The sequence below is a fragment of the Nicotiana sylvestris genome, chromosome 12, assembly GCF_000393655.2.
Source record: "Nicotiana sylvestris chromosome 12, ASM39365v2, whole genome shotgun sequence".
Classification (NCBI taxonomy): domain Eukaryota; kingdom Viridiplantae; phylum Streptophyta; class Magnoliopsida; order Solanales; family Solanaceae; genus Nicotiana; species Nicotiana sylvestris.
This window is the reverse complement of record NC_091068.1, coordinates 2,899,359-2,922,222: the sequence shown is the minus strand read 5'-3', so window position 1 is coordinate 2,922,222 and position 22,864 is coordinate 2,899,359. Positions and strand designations below refer to the sequence as shown.

General features: G+C 34.9%; 1 protein-coding gene and 2 long non-coding RNA genes across 3 annotated transcripts; 1 reads left to right on the top strand and 2 right to left on the bottom strand.

The window, feature by feature from the left end:
* Positions 1-4,056: 4,056 nt before the first annotated feature.
* Positions 4,057-6,502, bottom strand: LOC104218302 (subtilisin-like protease). Its single transcript, XM_009768757.2, has one exon. It carries the CDS (start codon positions 6,414-6,416, stop codon positions 4,158-4,160), a length of 2,259 nt encoding a protein of 752 aa, XP_009767059.1. The 5' UTR covers positions 6,417-6,502; the 3' UTR covers positions 4,057-4,157.
* Positions 6,503-10,035: 3,533 nt separating this feature from the next.
* Positions 10,036-11,971, bottom strand: LOC138884108 (uncharacterized). The gene is made up of 3 exons (XR_011404224.1): positions 11,886-11,971; positions 10,914-10,972; positions 10,036-10,241 (listed from the first exon to the last, which is right to left on the bottom strand). It is a non-coding gene; the product is annotated as an uncharacterized lncRNA (long non-coding RNA).
* A 2,592-nt stretch (positions 11,972-14,563) lies between these two features.
* Positions 14,564-19,490, top strand: LOC104218305 (uncharacterized). Its single transcript, XR_708958.2, has 3 exons — positions 14,564-14,687; positions 17,134-17,213; positions 19,411-19,490. It is a non-coding gene; the product is annotated as an uncharacterized lncRNA (long non-coding RNA).
* The last annotated feature ends 3,374 nt before the right edge of the window (positions 19,491-22,864 follow it).

The following is a 22,864-nucleotide window of genomic DNA, read 5'->3' as shown; positions in this document are numbered from 1 at the left end:
GGCTGCAAAAATGAGCTAAAAAAAACTCTAAGTTCTTGATATTTTGAAGTAATACATGAACTACTGATATATTTAAGAAATTAAAAAGATCTATGCTTTTCATTCTTTGAAGTACTAACATATACAGTGGAAAGCTTTTGGATTGTTTAATCAATAGATCTCCTCATGTTAACCGGGACGTGATGGATTCAAGCCGTGGAAACAGCCTCTTGCAGTCCGGCCCTTCCCCGGACCTCACACATAGCGGGAGCCTTTTATTGTATGTGAAAAAAAGAAAAGCATCATGTGATGGAAAAAGACTAAAGTTAAAGGAACAATTAAATAAGAAGAGAAAAGAAAGTATAGTGATATGAATGAGTGACTAGACTTGGAATAGTTTAATGTAGGAATTATTTTTTGGTTTTAATCATTAGTATATGAAATACACTAACTCGATTAATTCAGATATGTGTCGCATATGGGCCATTAAAGGAGATGCGGCCCATAACTCGAAATTCTCCATTCTCACCGCTCGAACCAAAAACATCGAATTAAGGACGGAGGGAGATCACCTTCATCCGACTATCTCCCTTCTTGGTGATGTAGTGCATAAAATAATACATAACTTTTTATTTAACTTATGTGTATATTAGCAATGCAAAGTTTACTTAGGCCACAAAATATTGTATTGAGTTATGCGACAATTATTTTTTCTTATACGCCTAACCAAACATGATATACATTCATGATAATCTTTCATTATTATTATTATTATTATTAAAGCAAATGACCACTAAATGCACTTGGCTTATCTTTAAGATCTTTTATAATTTTGGATAAAAGATGTAGCACATTATTAAAGTTATCCTTGTCATGATAAAATGTACTAATAAATTATGTGCAAGGTTTCTTGCATGGAAACTTAAATTTTCCCAATTGGCTTTTAAGAATTCTAATTATGAATAAAATGCAGATTTTTTTAATGAAAAGAAACTTATAAGGATCTATAAAGATGGGAACTTTAACTCAGTGTAACTTTTACACATATACCATGTGGATGTTGCTTTAATATTTTGTTTGATGTTGGACTTAGTATCTGGCATTTTTGATATACCCTATGTCCAACACAAAATATACATCTCTTTATATTATTCAATTTGGCAACATGTTAAAAGTTTACATTTCTAATGAATAAATACATCTTTCAAGAACCTAGATATATAGGGTCAAAATAATATTACTTAATTTAGGCCACAAAGACTGGTTTTCTTGATATTTTATGTTGGGAACAGGGTCAAATTTGTCATATAATACTGTCTGAAATAATTGATTTTGCAATCTGCTAAATTTTTGGTCTAATCACTCTTGACCCGTACGTAGTGAAATTTCAAAGTAAGGGTGATTTTAAAATGAAAATAGCACGGGCTAGTCAGTTTTCGGATTTGTAATTGAAAAATAGTTAGCGTTTGCAAAATCATTGAAAAATAGTCATTATATTGCTAAAACACGGAAAGTTATAGCATATATGATGGATTATGGAGCTCTTGCGTATAAACTTCCAGCATATTATATTGGAACTCCAGCTTACGGAAAGTTCCAGCATAATATCCTGGACATTGGAGCTCTTGCCTATAAACTTCCAGCATATTATTGGAATTCCAGCATAAGGAAAGTTCCAGCATAATATGCTGGACATTGGAGCTCCTGCATATAAACTTCCAGCATATTATGGTAGAACTCCAGCACATTATGAAATCCCAACACATATGTAAGAAATTCGAACTCCGGTATATATGCTGGAATTTTTCTAGATTTTTAAGGGTGTTTTTGTTCAAATTTTATCTTTGCATAAAAAATGACTAAATTTTGATTACTTTTGAAATCGTGGTTATTTTTCAAGTACGAGCTATAAATCTAGCTCTTTCTGATTTTTTTCCGATTTTAAACCATCGACAAAACTTTAAAGGTAAATTTGGACCTTTATCTAAAGGTAGATTTATTTGGTTGAATTAGAGTAAATCTAGAAGTTACTGTGACTTATATAGTTAAAGTGTACAAAGGAAACCGACAAACCGCACCAACATGATAATCCGAGTCAAATTGAGAAAAAAAATCAGACTATGGTTTGATTTGATTTGGTTTAGTATTTGAAAAAAACCCGACCATAATTGGTTTGGTTTGGTTTTAACTAAAGAAAATCAAATCGAAATCAAACCAACCCGACATTACATATTTAAATTTTTTTAGATATATTTAATATATAAATATACCTTTTGTGATGTAATTTATAAATATTTTTTAAAAAATTTCATAATTTTTTCTTTTAAGGTATTATTTCAAAGTTGGACGTAGAACTTTTGAATGTTCCAATAAGTTTTATAGCCATTAATATTAGTAAATTAAATAATGCTAACAAAAGCCCAAACCAAAATCAAATCAATGTTAATAAAAGACATTCAATTCAATACTACGAATGAGGATGTATTGAATATCTATTTTTTGTTTTACAATAATTTAAATAAAAATGCATAACCTATTTTTATTTTTTCTTTAGCGTTTAATCATGTAATTAATACTCCCTTATTAGTCTACTTATTTTAGCATGACTTAGTACTTTTAGATTATGTTTATTTTTATTATGGTTTTTTAATTAGCAATATTTATATCACATAATTTTATTGTCTTTATTGTTGAATATTTTAGGATAAGCCATGACACATCTCATATTTTATATTATTTTCTTGAAAAATACTTTATATAGTTGTATCTTACTAGGATTAAAGAAATATTTTGAGCACAAGTTATATGTTTTGTTCTACAAAGATTTTACCGGAAAAAATCGGGAAAACCCAAATAACCCGAGAAACCGAGAAAAACCGAGATTGAAAAACCCAAATTTTATTGGTTTGGTTTGGTTTTTAGATTTAATAACCCGACACAATTAATTTGGTCTGGTAATTATAAAATCCGAACCAACCCGACCTATGTACACCCCTATAGTTAATAAGTAAAAGGATTATGTTTTTATCAAAACAGTGTTAGGTAGATCCCAAAGTAAATTAAATCCACCTGCCCAATATACAGCTACGTAATAGGAGAATGTGATTTATTATTTTATCTATGATTATGAGTTAATAACAAATAACAACTTGTTTCTTGTCAATATTGTTAGGTCAATATGGATTTATATTTGTTTGTTTGTTCTTTTAAAATTTGTTTAATTATCAAATCAAGTAACTAAAAAAGTCTCTTTTTAGTTATTATGACTATATATTAAACAAACGAAATCCAAGAACTTATTTTTACTACTTAATTGCATATTCATTTTATGTTTTTAAACACGTTCTTTCACAAAATACCTGATCTCTTTTTAACCAAATACGTAGAAATACATATTTTGTTAATCTACTGTATTGAATTTATGTGAATTATCTTATCTAAAAATTAAAACCGTCGCAAATCAGCAGATGGAAGACAATCATAGTATAGTTTAAGTACCATATTGTGCAAGCCTTGAAGCAACGGTAAAGTTGTCTCTTTGTGACCTAGGTCAGGAGTTCGAGCCGTGAAATCGGCTACTGATGCTTGTATCAGGGTAGGCTGCCTACATGACACCCTCTTGGGGTGCGGCCCTTTTCCAGGCCCTGCATAAACGCGAAATGCTTTGTACACTGAGTTGTCATTTTATATGCTAAATTTTAGGGTAAAGTCAGGAAAAGTGAAATCCACCTAAATAAAAGATGTCAAAAGCCAATGCTTAAATAAAAAGTATTCCCTCCATTCCATTTCAATCTGAACTTGTTTGACTGGGCACGTAGTTTAAGAAAAAATGAAGATTTTTGGAATTTGTGATCATAAACATGTCAGAAAGGGGTCCAGAGTATTTTTGTGGTTATAAAAGCTTCTCATTAAGGGTAGAATTGGAAGTTTAAGTTAAATTGTTACCAAATTTAGAAAAGAGTCATTCTTTTTGGAACGGACCAAAAAGAAAATAGGTTCACATAAACTGGAACGGAGGGAGTAATGAACATTGAAATAGAAATATTAGTCCATACCAGAAAGGAAATAACACCAGTAGAATAAAACATGAGCAATTTTTGCACTCATTCTACATTTTGGATACAAGCCATTAATACAGGCTTATTATAAATTGAACAAATTATTAAAAAGAAAAGACATTAATCTTCTGGTGTTTCAGGCTCTTGTAGAATAACAGCAATTGGACTTCTTACAAAATGCTTATTACTTGTCCATTTCAAGTATCCATGAACAACTTCCATGTTTGTGATGTTTGTTGTTGTGGAAAATGTCACTCGGTATGTCAACTTCTGATTTAACTTCGTAAATTTTAAAGTTGAAGGCTTAACAACAACGGAAACACTTCGTGGTGAAACTATCTCCACGCGATAAGATGATTTTGCCTCCCCGACGTTTGTCACTGTTCTTGTGTATGTTTGTTGATTTGCTCCAAGAGAAATGGAAAATGAAGGGTAATTTAGCTGTGCTTCAGGAATACTTTTCACTTTCGAGCAACTTGTTTTGCGTTGTAGAAGGCTTCCCATCTGTCGATCTGTGTAATTTAAACCACATAAATAAGGTATGTAGTCCTTGAATTGTGTATCGTAAACTAGTCCTGGATCATTTGCTCGTGATGGATTGACATGTCCTGATCCATAGGCGAAGATTCTAGCAGGAGAGAGCATTTCGTCTAGGAGGGATTCGTTGCTAAGATTGACTATGTCAGCCGTTGTCATGATTGCTGATTTAATAGCTGCAGGGGACCAAGTGGGGTGCGCGCTTTTTAACAATGCTGCAACTCCGCTAAGGTGAGGACATGACATAGAGGTACCAGAAATTATGTTGAAGGTAGATTTTGTGTTGGTTTTGTTTTCGACAGAAGTAGGCCAAGCTGCGAGGATATTAACACCAGGACCAATAATATCAGGTTTCAAGATTCCAGGACTAGCTATGCTCGGGCCACGAGAAGAAAAACCAGCAAGCACTGGAGCATTCTTATCGCCTATTATCGTTCCTTGGAATGTAATTCTAGCAACAGGCTTCATTGTTGATTTCATATACTCGATAATATTATTTCCATCAAAAGAAGCAACATCCAGGGCCGGAAGGACATGAGCATCAGCTGATTTAGTTAAACCATCCTGAGGCCGATTAATGAGAATCATGCCAACGCCTCCAGCGTTCTTTACAGCTTGTCCTTTTTCAATCCTGTTAAAACCACCACCTGCAATGCACAAAACTATTTTACCTTTAATAGCACGGCTGAGGTCAGTTAGCCCTGGTCCGCAAAAAGAGTTATCAGAGTCTGTTGAATTTTCTCCAGGATTAAACAAAGGGAAGAATTTTGTCTTGGAAACCTTTGGATGGAAAGCTGATTCGCCTTCAAATTCTTCTTTATTTCCAAGCCTAACAGTAGCCTTAATTTTCCTGTCAAGAGTGCTCGCGCCTACAGTGAGAATCCACGGGGCTTCATTTACAACAGTGCTCTCAAATGGACCGTTATTACCAGCAGAGCAACTTACAAGAATACCTCTTTGTGTTGCACTATACGCACCAAGTGCAATAGGATCACTATGGAATGGATTAGTACTTCCACCAAGGGAAAGCGATAAGATATCAACTCCATCATCAATAGCCGCGTCCATGGCAGATAAAATGCCACTATCAGAGCAACCAAAAGAATCGCAAACCTTATAAATGGCGAGGTGAGCAAGAGGGGCAATCCCAACTGCAGTGCCATTAGCATTCCCGAACACATTGGCACCTTTCACAAAACCTCCGGCAGCAGTGCCAGCAGTATGTGTGCCATGTCCATTATCATCTATTGGCGAGCCATTGGCTTGTGGAAAAGTCCTCGCGCCAATGAGCTTGTTGTTACATTTTGTAGTGAAGTTTGATTCACACTTGCCTTTCCATTTAGCAGGCGGAGGAGGCATTCCTTCGTCGCTAAATGAAGGATGGTCAGGAGAAATACCAGTGTCCAAGACACCAATAATCACACCTTTCCCATAATTGGAATGTCGCCATACACCTTCGTTCTGTTGCAATCCAAGAAAACTTGGAGTACGCGTAGTGTGTAACGACAATATCCTCTCTGGCCATGCAGATATAAACCCCTCTTTCTTCTCCATTTCCTTCACTTCCTCTGCTGATAATCTTGCTGCAAAACCTTTCATCACGTTGCGATATGAATACACTAAACGTGGCTCTTCTTCTTCATTTGAGCTCGTGCTCGCTATGGTATTTGGTAAAAAAGATCGGTACCAGCCCTCAAGATCCTGATCTGATAAAGATTGAGTGGAAATTTGGCTTTTTGGGGATTCAACTTGTACTATATAAGTCGTTAAATCGCCTTGAATGCTAGGCCATGACAAACAACCAAGTATGGAAAAAACCAAGAAAATTTTCAAGATTTTCATGGCTGTAAATGGGTTGGGATATTTCTATTTTCTTGATATTTTATGAAATAATATGAGCTAAAACATTTTGTACTAAGGTAAGTGTAGTTGATACTTTGCATTGTTTGAACTAGTGTATATATAGTGCTCTGGCGGCTGGCTATGTTCAAGATATATGCGGCAAGTTGGGTGGCTTTTGAATTATTTAATCAGTAAAGCCCTCATGTTAATTATAGTACAAATTTTATTTTAATTTTTAATTTTATCTTTGGTCGAAAGAGGAGAACAATTATTACGAGAAGAAAAGAATTAAAACTAAAAGAAAGATTTCAAAAAAGGAGAAGAAAGGATAATGATGTGAATGAGTGCCCCTAAGAGTTCTGATACACGTGATGTATGAGTTAATTGTAATTAAGTGAAGAAAGGTAAAGGCTCAACCCATTATTCACCAAATTTCGAACAACCAGTGGCGGAGGCAAGATCTCCACGAAGGGGGTTCAAAAAATTTTTTTGTAGCTAGTGGGAATTGAACTCATGATCTTATGTAGATTTTGAACCCCCTTGACCACTAAACTACACTTTAGGATTGTGTTAAGGGGGTTTAAAACTTAATATATAAAGGTAAAAAACAGATTTTGCCTTATATATACAGTGTAATTTTTCGGCGAAGGGGGTTCGGATGAACCCCTTGCGCCCCTAAATCCGCCCCTGAGTGCGACCACTGACCTTCGAAGAATTTTTTGATAGTAATCTTGAGAATTGTCTATTAAATTTAAAGAATGACTCTCCTTTTATGTTTCCCTAAATGAAGTTGGTTGGCTTTAAAATCATTTATTTTTTGAATAATAAAGTTGTAATACATAAAGTTGCACCATAATATATTAAGAACCCCGCCAATTAGCCGCCATGCTTTCTCAATATTTTTCATATTTTAACGTTCTAAAGTTGATAACTTTGACTTCTTTTTGCATTTGATGTTACTTTAGTCAATTATTTGATGGTGGACTTATTATCTGATATTATTGATGTACACTTTTTCCTACATAAAATGCTCAATTCTTTTGAATTCTCAAGTGGGCAACATGTTACAGTATTCCATCTAATGAGTAAATACATCTTCCAAGTAGCTCAGGTGAGTCAACATATTTTCCCTTAATATAGGCCACAAAGACTTTTTTTTTTTTTTTTTTTTTTTTTGATATTTTATGTTTTTTTCACTCTTGGAACAGAGTCGTTTTTTATAGGGAGCGCAAATTCAAGAAAAGGCAAGCAACATTAGATGATTTCTTTTCAATAGCTAGTTTAAACTTTAGTGAGTAGAGTTATTTTTACGATGCATATGTTGATGAGAGATATTCGAGGTATCCAATTAGTCGAGATGTACACAAATTCGCTCGTGTGTGTGTGTGTATATATATATATATATATATATATATATTAGTTTAAACCTTAGTGAGTAGAGTTATTTTTACGATGCATGTGTTGATGAGAAATACCCGAGGTGTCACGACCCAAATAGGAGGACCGTGACGGGCACCCGGTACCTTACTCAACCGAGTACCAATGTAGCTTTTCATTTCTTATCATACTATCATGGCTAAATGGGCCAAAATGGTCGTCATGAGATAATCAGAATAAAACATAAAGGAATACTAGACATAGGGCAACCCAATATGATGTAGAAATTCATACATGTGACATACGGTCCTACAAGACCAAAATGAACACTCGTACACTGAACATAGGCCGATAAGGCCATTCAATCTTTCATATACATGACATCTGTCTACAAGCCTCTAAGAGTACATACACATCACAAAGGTCGGGACAGGGCCCCGCTATACCAATGACCCTTACTTGCCCTATGGTAACCCTTCTGTACCAGGGATAACTGAATTTCTTATGCATGAAGGTAACACCTAGTGGAACTGGCACATATAGTCCCTTAAGATTAACTCTGCTCAGAGTGTTTTCTTTAGGGAAGCGTCTTCCTAAATGACCTTTAAAGGTTATTCGTCCGTTGTCTATTCTATTATTGTCGGAATGCGATCGATGAAGTTATCACAATGTCGACTATTATCAAATCCTCTGGTCCCTAATTCATGTTCGGTTTTATCTTGTTTACTATCCCATACTAAATTTTATTACTACGGGGATCTAATTTTTCCTTCTGGTAATGACGTTCGAGTCACCAGCTCAATTCTTGAATGAGGATATAGCCGTTGGCCTATACTCTATTATTGTCTCAAGGTCTGTCACCTCTTGTCTTTTCCTTCGCTTGACTATAGACTTTATCATCGTGTCAAATTTTGATTTACCGTTATCACCCATTTATCACCTTTTACTCATAATACTTTATTTACTCTCTTCTTATTCTCTTGCTAATATTTCTGTTTATCACTTTATCCTGAAAACTTCAACAAAACATTCTTCGCTTTTAGCTCCTCTTGCTTCATCTCACTAGCTCTTCGGGATGCCTAAAATTCTCTCTCTCTCTCTCCTTCTCTCTTTTACTAGGGGCGAGAGTCATACTAAGGTAAATATTTATCCCTTCTAGGATTCCACTGCCTATCTTCTGAAATTTCTGAGCATTCTAGTATTCATATATGATTGTACTATTCTAGAGTGCACCATCTGGGTATCCCGCAAGGAGATCTGTTACCATGTTTTCACTATCCTTCAAAAATGTTAGCTAATGATAACAATCCATCCACAAATTTGGGTTACTCTAACCCCAGCTGGATCTTAATATCCCATCCTTCTTTTAAACTATATTTGTTAGCTCCTATAGGGCATAATTAAGATGGATGTGTCCAATTGTATATATCCCTGTTACTGTTGAAAGTAACTCAGAATGGTTATATTTCTCTACATGAATTGTAAATACTGATAATCTCACTAACTGGATAACTCGTACCCTTCTTCACCTTGCTTCTTTTACTTGTTGTATCTTGTATCTACCTTCTGATTCTCTTATTACTTTTTACCATATGGGTGGATAGAATGCCTTAGGGTTCTTTATCAAGAAACTTACACGTCTTAGTACACACATGATCTGCAGAAGACCTCACATTTACTCATCATAAGCTTAATGCAAAATCAAGTTCCTCTGACTCAACTTTTCCATAACCACATTCAATCTCTTACCAACCATCTTCTTTCTGGATGTAGATTTCATTGTATTATAAATTAAATAGAATCTAAGAGTTTGAATTCTTACAACTGAGATCTACCACACGATCTAGAGTAAGAAGAAAGAGTGATAGTCCTAAATGCCCTGTAGCCTCCTGCTTATAAGTGTGGTGCACAACACACCCATAAACAAGACTCTACTAGACCCGGTTTGTAAACTCCTTAGGACAGAACTGCTCTGATACCACTTTTGTCACGACCCAAATAGGAGGACCGTGACGGGTACCCGGTACCTTACTCAATCGAGTACCAACGTAGCTTTTCATTTCTTATTATACTATCATGGGTAAATAGGCCCAAAGGGTCGTCATGAGATAATCAGAATAAAACATAAAAAAATACTAGACATATGACAACCCAATATGATGTAGAAACTCATACATGTGACATACGGTCCTACAAGACCAAAATGAACACTCGTATACTGAACATAGGTCGATAAGGCCATTCAATCTTTCATATACATGACATCCGTCTACAAGCCTCTAAGAGTACATACACATCATAAAGGTCGGGACAGGGGCCCGCCATACCAATCAATACATGTCCAAATCATATTGACCAAATAGGCAACTCCGGAGCAAGTGGAGTACACCAACACCTTTCGCTGAGCTGATAGCCTACTAGTAGGAATGTCAACCTGTCTATCGGGACCTGCGGGCATGAAACGCAGCATCCCCAGGCAGAAGGGATGTCAGTACGAATAAAGTACCGAGTATGTAAGGCAGGAAATCATAAATAAGAACTGTAATATAAAGTGAGATAGAGGAGATACAACCTGGAACATCTGAGTGCCTCTTGGGGGCTACTGATATAAAATGCATAATACATATATATACATAAACTTTTAAAAATATACGCCTTTGTGGGCATCATCATCATCATATCGTACCCGGCCTCAAAGAGGACTCGGTAAAAACATACCCGGCCATCATAAAGCTTGGTAGAATCGTACCCGGCCACGCGGAGCTCGATAAACACAACTGATCAGTGGTTGCACAATAGGTGTCGTACCCAACTGACTATAGCGCGGCTCGGTAGAGTAAAATAGATACTATATATAATGCATGCTAGACTCATGGAATCACGTTCTAAACCTTTCCGAGTGACTTAAGGTCATTGCACCTTCGATTAACATTATGGACATCCATACCCTCAGTATTAACCTCAGTAGGATTCAAGGATCATACGCACTTGCTTAGAATAAATTTATAAGGAAAGAACAACATGGACAACCTTAGTTGCTAGGAGTAGATCCGTTATGAAATAGCGTATTCATTTCACTTTAGATCATGCCAAAAGAAATAAGGGATTGCCTTAACATACCTTAACTCCATTGAGTCCTTAATACCTTCCAAGTAATTCTTCAAATAACTCAACTCAATCTATCATAGCATAAGGAGATTCAAAATTAGTGTTGAGTAAAGGCTATGTTCGCAACTTAAACTAGTAGCTCGTTTATGTAAATTTGGGCAGCATCTCCCCAGTAACAAGAGCCTCCTCCAGTACCATATACCAACAACAATGACCAAAGAAATCCAGCAATACATAATTATCAATAACAAGACACCATAAAATAACAACAAGTCACAACTACTTCACAACGAGCGTCAAACTCCAATTGGAATTCATATACCCATATTACCCCTTATAGGCTTCTTACTTTAACTTAATAGTATCATTAACATGATAATTAATTCATTCATCAATGATTCGATCCTTATACTATATATTTATAACATGGAAAACAATTCACAACTCCAGTTATCCTCAATTAGAAACTTTATTCACTAGTTGTTTAACTTAATCATTGCCAAGATAATCTTAACAAGAATCAAGAACACAATATAATAACCTCCTACAGTGGATAAAAGTCTAAATCCATGTTACATTTAGCTTACAACAGCTCAATACACCCCAATCACTTCATACCTAAAACGACAACTATAGTAATGTCAAACACGCCGAAAATGTTACAAAGAACGACTAATCCACCATTTCTCCATTATTTGGTGTTTCTCCACACAATTTCTCCTCCAAAACTCCATTAAATAACAACAAAATATACAGCCCAAAAGCAACACGAAATAGCCCAAAAACAGCCCACAACAAGTCGAATAATTCGAACTCACGACTTCCGATCACCGTCCCGTGGGTTCTAGCTATTACAAAATGTATTTATCAACCTTCCTTTATATTTAAAAGCTTAAATACAGAAATAAGGCATTTTATTAACTATTAAATATCTTCGAAAACTCAAACTACAAAGAAAAAGAGAGGCAATATAGCGATACTTACGTCGTAGGGATCATTTTAATGTTATCGCTACTTGATTTCGTGCCCCGGATGATAATCTTGTTGGAAACCCTTGTGGAGAGATTGAGGGGAAGGTTAGAGGTGTTATTTCGTCGTGCTTTCTGGAAAAATGGGGAAAGAGACAAGATAAGGGATGTAAATATCCATTTTGTTGAAAAGTCAAAAAGGTGCTACTTGGCACCCTAGCATTGGTCCTTCTTCCAACGCTTATAACTTTTTATCCGTGTGTCATATGAGCAAACAGTTAAGAGCGTTGAAAACTAGATTCCAATACCTTCATATAATATATCCCAAAAAGACCTCATATAACACACAAAATGTATTGCTCAAAAAGCTTTAGTGACACACCTACTTGCCACTTATACAGTCTGTGTAGTCTCGCAAAACTGCAAATATCTCTCTACTCCGATATCGTATTGACAAACCATTTAATGCATTAGAAATTAGACTCATAGATCTTCAATTTGATATGTGGATCATCCTGTAATTCCAGGTATATTGGGAGAAAAGCTCCACTACATTTGACCTAATGTTTAGCACATTTATAAAAGCAACTTGTGATGACCTTTGCCAACTTTTGTTCCACAACTCGCTTGACTTCAAAACGTAACATACAACTATCATAAACCTAAAATAACTTATAACATAACCTCCTTATCACGTTAAGAACCCTAGTCTCACCCCAAAGTGCATGTTATAACATTCCAAACTTATCGACTTTCGACGAAACTTATTTTCTTCAATTTGCTTAGCTTCTAAGCCTTTCCAACCATCTTGGTACTTGTTATTCATGATCTTAAATATTTGTAACCTCTAAGGTAACATGATTAACTTACTTTATTTGCTTCCAATAGAATCTTATTTCTAAGCTTACATCAGTTGACTTACGACATACTCTCACGTATGAAAAAATGGGGTGTAACACGAGGTATCCAATTAGTCGAGATGTGCACGAATTTGCTCGTGTGTGTGTGTGTATGTGTATGTATGTATGTGTATATATATATATATATATATATATATATATATATATATATATATAAAGATTTATTTGCATATGTTTTTTAAGTAAAGGGAAGTCTTTTGTGTGCCATATAGGTCATGGGTTGAAATCGTGGAATCAGCCTATATTATACTCTTCAGGGTGCGATTCTTTCTCGAACACTACGTGAATACAGGATAGTTCGTGCACTGCATGTGTTGCATTTTTTAGGTGTACCTACTACTGGAATATCTAGGAGCATGTGATTTATTCTCTTTATGCTTGTGACTAGACAAATAACAAGTGGCAAAGGACCCTAGCTCTTTAATTTTCTGGAAACATGAGATGGCTCTTTTCTTTATTTGTATGTATCTTGTCAGTTCCTGCAAATTCTACATGAGAAAAGCATAATCATCTCACTAACAACCAAAGCTAGTGCACAATATATTAATGAAACTATCATCACTAAAGATATTTTGAATGAATACAAAACTAATTGATAAGACATTATATGTGTATTTTACCATAATAATATGGGAGAAAGATGCCCTAAACTAACTTGAAAGGGAAAAGAAAATAATCATCAAGAAAGATAAGACATGAAATGAGAAATTGAGCTATTTAGGCAACACTCTTTTTTTGACTGTTTAAGAAAGAATGATACGTTTTTAAATTTAAAAATAATTTAATTTCTAATATTTCATTTTATCCTTAATGATATACTTTTATAGTCTCATTGTCATGACATATGTAAGACACTAAATATCAAAAATATTCATCTTTCATAAATATTGTGCTCAGTCAAACACTGTCATATAAAATGAAAAGAAGAGAGTATATAAGAAGTGGATCGGAAGTAGCCATGTGGATGTTGACTACTTGACTTCTAGTACTTACTACTTTCTTTGTTTCATTTTATGTAATACTATTTCCTATTTAGTATGTTCTAAAAATAATGCCATATTTATATATTTAAAAACAATTTAACTTTAGAGTTTAAACTTCTCATTACCCTTTATGATATGCCTTTTAGCCGCAAAAATGTCATGATGTAGTTAATACCATAAGTTTAAAAAGTCTTTATTCTTTTTAAACTCCGTTCAAACAAACAGTGCCACATAAAATGAATCTTAGGAATTATATAAGAAATGGAATAGACATCAGGGTGGATGTTGACATGTCTCCTGACTAGTGGATTGTGTTTGGAAATTTGTATACTCTGTAAAGTACAATGCTTCTTAATTTACTAATAAGCATGGCTTATTTTCTAGGAAATTTACTAAGGTAACAAAATTAATTGAATTGGGCTCAATTATAGTCACATGATGGTAAAAGATCAAGCACTATGGTTTTAAAAAAAAAATTAACAGAGGTGTCCATATTTGTCTGAACGCACCTTAATTGTTCCATCGAATGCCTGTTACCTCTTACCAGTAATTTTATCGATAAACTCTATCTACCAACACTTAGATGATGAGAAGAGATGACCTAACGTTTCTCTTAAAATATTTACCACTAGAGCATCTTTAATCCTTTAACTTTGCTAAACTAGAGCACCTTTAGTCTACTAACAGAACCAAGTTAAAAACTAACGGTGCTAACCCATGTGACACTCACGTGACTTTGGAAAATGCTAAACCCACCAGTTCCATTTGCAATTTTCCCTCAATTCCATCGACAAAGAAACCCATTACCAAAAACCCTAGCCTCTCAAAAAAAGCTTCGATGACTGAAAACAAGAAGAGGACTCAAAGTGAAGAAGCTTATTTATTGATCTCCAGCAATGATTATTAGATGCCATGGTAATGAAATACCCAATTATAGTAAGATTTTAGCAAGAAATAGTATTTGGATTTTCATCAAACTGAAGAAATTGTGATTTTTTTTTTTTACTGTAAGTTGATTCAATTTCTCATTCTTTAGTTTATTTAATGATTATTATATAACACATGAGAGCTTCATTGTATTATAATAAAGTTAGTAGATTAAATCTCTCCTATTCTTCGTGCAATACAGTGATATGCAGTAGCTTTTCGAATAAAAAATATTGGAATAGAGACAAACAATAAGGAATAAAAAAGTTGTTTCTAACATTGCTAATCTTTTATCTCTCTTTTTTAATCGTTGGCGAATTAGGTCCACCCATATTAACGTGTCTTTTTCTTCTTATAAAATTACTCTGTACGTGTCCACTAGAAAAAGGTCTAACGTCAGGGTTACTATAATGGTAAGCAACTCCACTTCTAACTGAGAGGTTGTGAGTTCGAGTCTCCCCAAGAGCAAGGTGGGAAGTTCTTGGAGGGAAGGATGCCGGGGTCTATTTGGAAACAGTCTCTCTACCCTAGGGTAGGGGTAAGGTCTGCGTACACACTACCCTCCCCAGACCCCACTAAGTGGGATTATACTGGGTTGTTGTTGTTGTTGGCAGACCATGCATACGAGGCTTCTTTTTTCAGTATAAAAGTAACACATGGTGGTACGATGAAGCATCAGCCTAGCAGATATTATCTTGGGGGTCGTATAGATTTTATTGATTATGTTAACCATATGGAGTTGAAGCTCTCGCAATTCAAATCCATGGCAGAACTATGTGGTTATGAGAGAGATTCTGTTACTTTTTGGCAGAAGTGCAGGAGGTACGGGAATAGAATGCGACTTGTTTCTACTGAAAATGATTTTTCAGATGATAATGAAAATGTGAATCATATATATGAAGTTAGTGAAGAAGTTAAGAAAAAAAATGACTGCTGAAGAAGGTGATACATATTGTGTTGACTCGGATGATACAAAGAGTTTAGAATGTGACTCTGACAGTGAGAGTTTCAACTTTCCGATGTTCAATCCTAAAACAGACGGGGATAAACCAGTGTTGGCATTAGAATTGACATTTGAAAACAAGCATGAGTTCAAATATGTTGTAATAACTCATGAAGTTAATGAAGGGAAGTACATTAAGTGGTGCAAGAATGATAACTCGAGAGTGAGAGCAACTTGTGATCATCTAGATTGCAAATGAGAGATTCTAGCTTCAAGAATGCATTGAGATAGAACATTTCAGATCAGAACATACAATCCCACTCATGATTGTAAGATTTGGAACCACCGTAACAAAGCAATCACATCTTCTTATATTGCACAAAGATATCTTAAGGTCATAAGCTCAAATAGGTCTTGGGCAATCGGTGCATTCAGAGATCACGTTAGTGTGGAACTTAGAGTTCAAGTGACATTATCATAATGCAGAGGGCCGGATTCAGTAGTATCTCACTCAGGAATGCCCTTTGGAAGGCTGCAAAGGCTACAACAGTAAAGTGGTTTGAGGATTGCATGGTTGACATCTTTGATATAGATTCATAAGCTGCTCATTGGCTCAAGAAGAAGTCGCATACTGAATGGTCTAAATCTCACTTTCCTGAAACTGTGAAATGCGATACCTTACTCAATAATATGTGTGAATGTTTTAATAGCATGATCATTGAGGCTAGAGATAAGTCGATTATCACTTTACTGGAGAAGTTAAGGTCTCACCTTATGACAAGGATGCAAGCAAATAGGGATAAAGGTACCAAGTGGAATGATGGTGATATTTGCCCCAGGATTAAGGATGTATTGCACAAAAATCAAGCGAAAGCAGCTGAATTTATTCCCAGAAAGTCAAATGAGTGGAATTATGAGATAATAGGAACAAGTATAATGAACAAGTGGGTTGTGAATTTGCTAAATAGAAAATGCAGTTGTAGGAAATGGGATCTAACAGGAATTCCTTGCAAGCATGCCATTGCCGCGATTTGGGCTAAACATGATGACATTAATTCATATGTGGATGATTGTTATAAGGTAGAAACTTATAGAATGATCTATGCACTTTCTATTCTACCTATGAATGGTCAAGAGATGTGGCCTAAGTCGAATAACATTCCTCCTTTGCTTCCACGATTGGAAAGACAAAGTACCAAAGGAAGAAAACAAAAGCTTCGCAAAAAAGAGCCTGATGAAGTTGGAGCAAGTTGACAAAAAATGAAAAGGAAGCAAACAAAATTAGATTGTAGCTTATGCCATAATCCAGGCCATAACAAAAGAACCTGCAAGTTAAATCGTGTGTATCCAGATTCTCATGATGATGAGACGGTGCGACAAGAACCCTCATTTCCTATTGCATCTTCTGCTCCTGTAAAGGTTCCGGTATGAGTTTATTACACATATCACTTTATTTAATTATATTAATGATAATATTTTTCTTTATTGTAGGTAAGAAGAGAGCCTGCTAGCCAAGACCATATGAAAGCAACTCAAGAAAGTAGAGTGACTGGAGATATATTTTTTGATATGTAAGTTTCTGCTTAAAAGGATTGGTTGTTGCTGCTGTAGGATAGTTAATTTAAAAAGATATGTTTCCTACATTAATTACTCCTTGGGTAAAGGTGGGGATGTCACAATTTTGAACTAATCAAATTTGCAGAACCCATAAGGAAATCATTTGAGAAGCTTCAGGCAATCACCATTAGAAAATTTGCCCCTTCCGTTAGTTTTTAAGTTGGTGAGGTTAGTGTGACCAAAGGTGCTCTAGTTTAACAAAGTTATAGGATTAAAGGTGCTCTAGTTTATATTTGAAGGACAAAAATGAACCTATTCCTATAGATAAGGGATAATTTTAGTCAAAAACTCTATATTTATATATTATATAATCAAAGACTTAGACTTGGATTTGACTTGGGCGCGGGCCGTGTCGGATCCTAAAGTTAATTATTTTACTTTAAATTTTAATTTGTGACAGAAAATCAGTTTATTTGAATTATAAATTCGAATAAACAGTTATGTCTATTATGAAAGGGCCTTGTATGGGTCGAAATTTGGACGACCACGACCGAAACCAAGTAATGCAGAGAGCAAGGTCCCTACGATGTCGCTTCCTAAGGATCGTCATGATGAACGACGATCGACAGTGGCTAGCGAACGCACGACACTTGTAGTCGTGTTAGCATGATAGGAAACAATGAGAATATGCCTTTGGAATATTCTTTAAGTTGTACTTTTTTCTTTTGAGAGTAAGAAGGGAGATTGTCCCCTATAAAAGGGGACCGGACACTCTTTAAAAAGGGGAGCTTCTGGGATCACAATTCTAAGATCTATATACGACTTTTACTTGAAGCTGGGAATATCTATTACAAAATCTCTTTACATTCAGAGTTGTCATATTGATAATTTGTCGTTCAACCCTGAAATACAAAGAAATATTATTCATCTTGCTCATTCTTAACATCCTTCAAGCTAGATCTTATTATATTTGGCTGAGATTTACCCCTTCAATTTTCTTAATTGATTTAATGAAAAACGTTTCAATATCTTTTGGTCAAACAGGCCTGTCCGGAGATGTCTGTTTGTGAATCAAGAAATCTTTTCTAAAAGGGTATGTTGGTTGCCTATAAATACTCAAGAATTTCCAATGAGTTGACCATCTTAACCTTCGATGCCCGCTTAGGGCCGGTACTTCGAGGAGTCGTTTGGTTACTGGGATTAGGATACTAATTTCAGTACTAAATTTAGATCCACCGTTTGGTTATTGGTGTCAGAAGCGGATCCAGGATTTTAACACGACGGGGGAACCAGTATTCTGCTCAACCAGTGTCCCCAAGTGATTTATATTAACCATTTTCAAAGTGTACAATACAAGATTTCTGCCGAAATTTACCAGGTTTGATGACCCCTCAAGGTTACACATAAGTCCGCCTCTGATTCGTATTAACTAATATCGGTATAAATTTTATGTCAAAATTTTGGTATTACCTAACAGATATAGAAGGTGGGATTATAATTTCACAGAACAACTGAATCTGTGTGGCCAAATAAAATGTGAATACTTTTGGAACTTATTCTACAGTTTTTATTGAAACCACTAATATATAGACTTGTTATACATTGTTCCAATTACTAAAAATAGAAATTAAACTAGAAACCAATTGTAGTGTCTAACACAACTGCAATTGGACTTCTTACAGAGTACTTATTACTAGTCCATTTCAAGAATCCTTGAACAATACCACTGTTTGAGCTATTAGCTCTTTTTGAAAATGTTACTTGATATTTGAACTTCTGGTTCAACTTCGAGAATTTTAGAGTAGAGGGCTTAACAATCACAGAAACACCCGGTGGTGAACCTATTTCCACATTGTAAGATGATTTAGCGTTCCCAGTGTTAGTTACTGTTCTCGTATATGTCTGAGAATTTGTCCCGAGTGTGATGGAGAATGAAGGATAATTTAGTTGCGCTTCAGGAATACTTTTCACTTGTTTACAATCCACCCTACGTTGTAGAAGATTTCCCACCTGTCGATTTGTGTAGTTCAAACCACATAAATAAGGCAAGTAGTCCTTAAATCGTGTATCGTAAACTAGCCCTGGATCATTAGCTTTTGATGGATTGACATGTCCTGCACCAACGGCGAAGTAGCCTTTCATCTAAGATGGGATCGTTGGCGAGGTTTACTATATTAGCCGTTGTCATGATTGCTGATTTAATAACTGCAGGGGACCAAGTGGGATGCGCGCTTTTCAGCAATGCTGCTACTCCACTGAGATGAGGACAAGACATAGAGGTGCCAGACGCCAGAAAAAACGGATCAATTATCCGACCCGACCCATATTTAATACGGATAAAAAATGGTTTAACCGGCGGATAATATGAGTAATCATATTATCTATAAATTCTTACATATGATCACTTTTGGGAGAATTCCTAGTCTCCATAATTTGAGGAACCCCCAATTTGAGGCTTTATAAATATAAAAGTTAGACCATTGCTTATTCATTTTCTAAATGAATAATATAGTTCTTATCCATATTTCACTTATTTTTAAAAAGTTTATAATCCAACTCATTTTTTAGTGGATAATATGAGTGGTTAATTGTTTTCTTTTAACTATGTTGTCAGCCCTAGTCATGGATTAAAACTTTTGGAATTACCTTATATCACACTTCTCAGGATACGACCCTTTTTCGAACTCTACATGAATGCGAGATAGTCCGTACAATGTGCTGTCTTTTTAGGCGTACCTACTACTGGAATATTTAGGAGCATGTGATTTATTTTCTTTATGATTGTGACTAGACAACTAACAAGTGTCAAAGGACCCTAGCTCTTTAATTTTCTGGAAACATGAGATGGCTCTTTTCTTTATTTGTATGCATCTTGTCAGTTCCTACAAATTCTACATGAGAAAAGCATAATCATCTCACTAACAACCAAAGCTATTGCATAATCTATTAATGAAACTATCAGCACTAGGGATATTTTGAATGCTTACAAAACTAATTGATAAAACATTATATGGGTATTTTACCATAATAATATGGGAGAAAGATGCCCTAAACTAACTTGAAAGGGCAAAGAAAATGATCCTCAGGAAAGATAAGACATGAAATGAGAAATTTAGCTATTTAGGTATTACTTTTGTTTACCGTTTAAAAAAGAATGACATTTTTAAATTTGAAAATAATTTAATTTTCAACTTTTCATTATAGCCTTAATGACGTGCTTTTACAGTCTCATAATTATCATGACATATATAAGATAATAAATTTCACAAGTCTTCATCTTTCTTAAATATTGTACTCGGTCAAACACCGTCATATAAGATGAAAAAACGAGAGTATATAAGAAGTGGAAATATGCAGTCGTGTCGATGTTGACTTCTAGTACTTACTACTTCCTTTGTTCTATTTTATATGATACTATTTCCTATTTTAGTGTGTTCACTTGGAAACAATTTAACTTTAAAGTTTAAACTTCTTATTACCCTTTATGGTATACTTTTATAGTCAAAAAAAATATCACGATGTAGTTAATACCAAAAATTTCAAAAGTCTGTATTCTTTTTAAACTCCATTCAAACAAATAGTGTCACATAAAATGAATCCTATTCGGGTGGATGTTGACATGTCTACTGACTAGAGGATTGAGTTGGGAGATTTGTATGATTTTTTCACTATAAACCCAACCCGTGATTTAGCAGGGCTGGGCTAGAATTTTTGGAGCCCGTTAAAAAATGAGGCTTTTATGCCCGGCCCGAGTAAGCCTGTGGCCCGTGAGGCCGGTCCGGACCCGTGGGCCTAATAAAATATTTATTTAAAATATATAAAAAATAAAAAGTATACTACCTTTAGAGATGAAAAATGAGAATTAGATCTTTACTAAGAGGAACCAAAACTTTATCTTCAGAAGTTTCAAGAGATGATGTTGTCATGTATTGGAAGGACCATTCTAGAAAATATCACGATCTTTCAATGATGGTGCGTGATGTACTTAGCATTGTTATTACCATTGTACCATCGGAATCAACATTTAGCATTGGTGGCGTGTTCTTACAAAGTACAGAAGTTACATTTATTATGAAAATATCCAAACACTTGTTACTACTCGAAATTGGCTGCACAGATTTTTCCAAACTCAAACTGGTAATATTTTTTTATGTGAATTTAAATATTATTAATTTTTAATTTTTTTTTTAATATTTAACTAATTAATATTGCATATGAATTGTAGATGAAAGTGAAGATGTTAAGACAACCTTGTCACAAGCGGATTCAAATGTGTTTGATGAAGATGATGTGTTGGATATCTCATAAGCATCATGAACGTTCTCTTGAATAGTTTGTTTTAAGTTTTGACTTTTAGTGAATGAAATATAGTCCTGTCTTTTTACTTTTTTTAGTATTTATTGTGATATATTGGAACAATATAAAAAGTTATTAAGTTTTGCAAATTTTTTCCAATAAGATATTTTAACTTTTAAATAATTATCTTTTTTTAGGTCAGAACTTAAAGAAAAAATATAAAATTATATTTTTAAAAATGATGGGCAGGCCCGTGGGGGCCCGCGGCCCACATAGTGCTGGGGTGGGTTGACCATTATAAGGCCCATCAAAACGGTGGGCTAGCCCAACCCAGCCCGTTAATTATGAAAGTCTACGTGGGCCGGGCTGGCTTAGCCCGGCCCGGCCCATATTGACAGTTATACTATAAAGTTTGCAACCACAAACTGTTCTATAGGTTGCTTTTCTTGATTTTCACTATGGGACTGTTTGGTAAATTGACATGGCTCAAGTTTGAACGCACCTTGAATATTCCATTGAATACATGTTACCTCTCACCAGCACATATATCGAGCAACTCTATCTATCAAAACTTAGACTGATGATAAGAAATTACCTACCGTTTCTTAAAGAATCTACTAAAATTAGAACCTTGGCTTTTCATCCATGACTTTCCCCGAATTTATTAACCGATAAATTACACCCTTGAGTGCAGATCAAGCACAACATATGCAGATCATTGCTGAAGTTGTTACTAATTTTCTATTCTTTAGGTTCTATGCATATACTACATACTTAATACAATGTGCTTTTTACTTGCAGTGATGTGGTTCTTGAATACCATGTAGGGGGAAATGATTGACAAAGTAAAGTTAATTTCATAAAACAACCACCAGATTGGAGACAATATGTCAATTCAATTTAAAGTAATACATGGTTCTTTAAAACTTGTAGAGATTTCTTCAAAATGTTAGAAGCAGACCCAAGATTTTAACACGACGAGGGCACCAATATTCTGCTCAACCAGTGCTCCCTAAAGGCTTTTAGTGTTTAGGGAGCCAAGTGATTTAAATTAATCATTTTCAAGGTGTACAATACAGGATTTTTGCCGAAATTTACGGGGTCTGATGACCCCTCAAGGTTACACATAGGTCCGCCTCTGATTGGTGTTAACTAATATCTATAAGCGAATATCGATATAAATTTTATGCCAAAATCTTGGTATTACCTAACAGATATAGAAGGTGGGATTATAATTTCACAGAATAACTGAATCTGTGTGGCCAAATAGAATGTGAATACTTTTGGAACTTATTCTACAGTTTTTATTGAAACCACTAATATATAGACTTGTTATACATTGTTCCAATTACTAAAAATAGAAATTAAA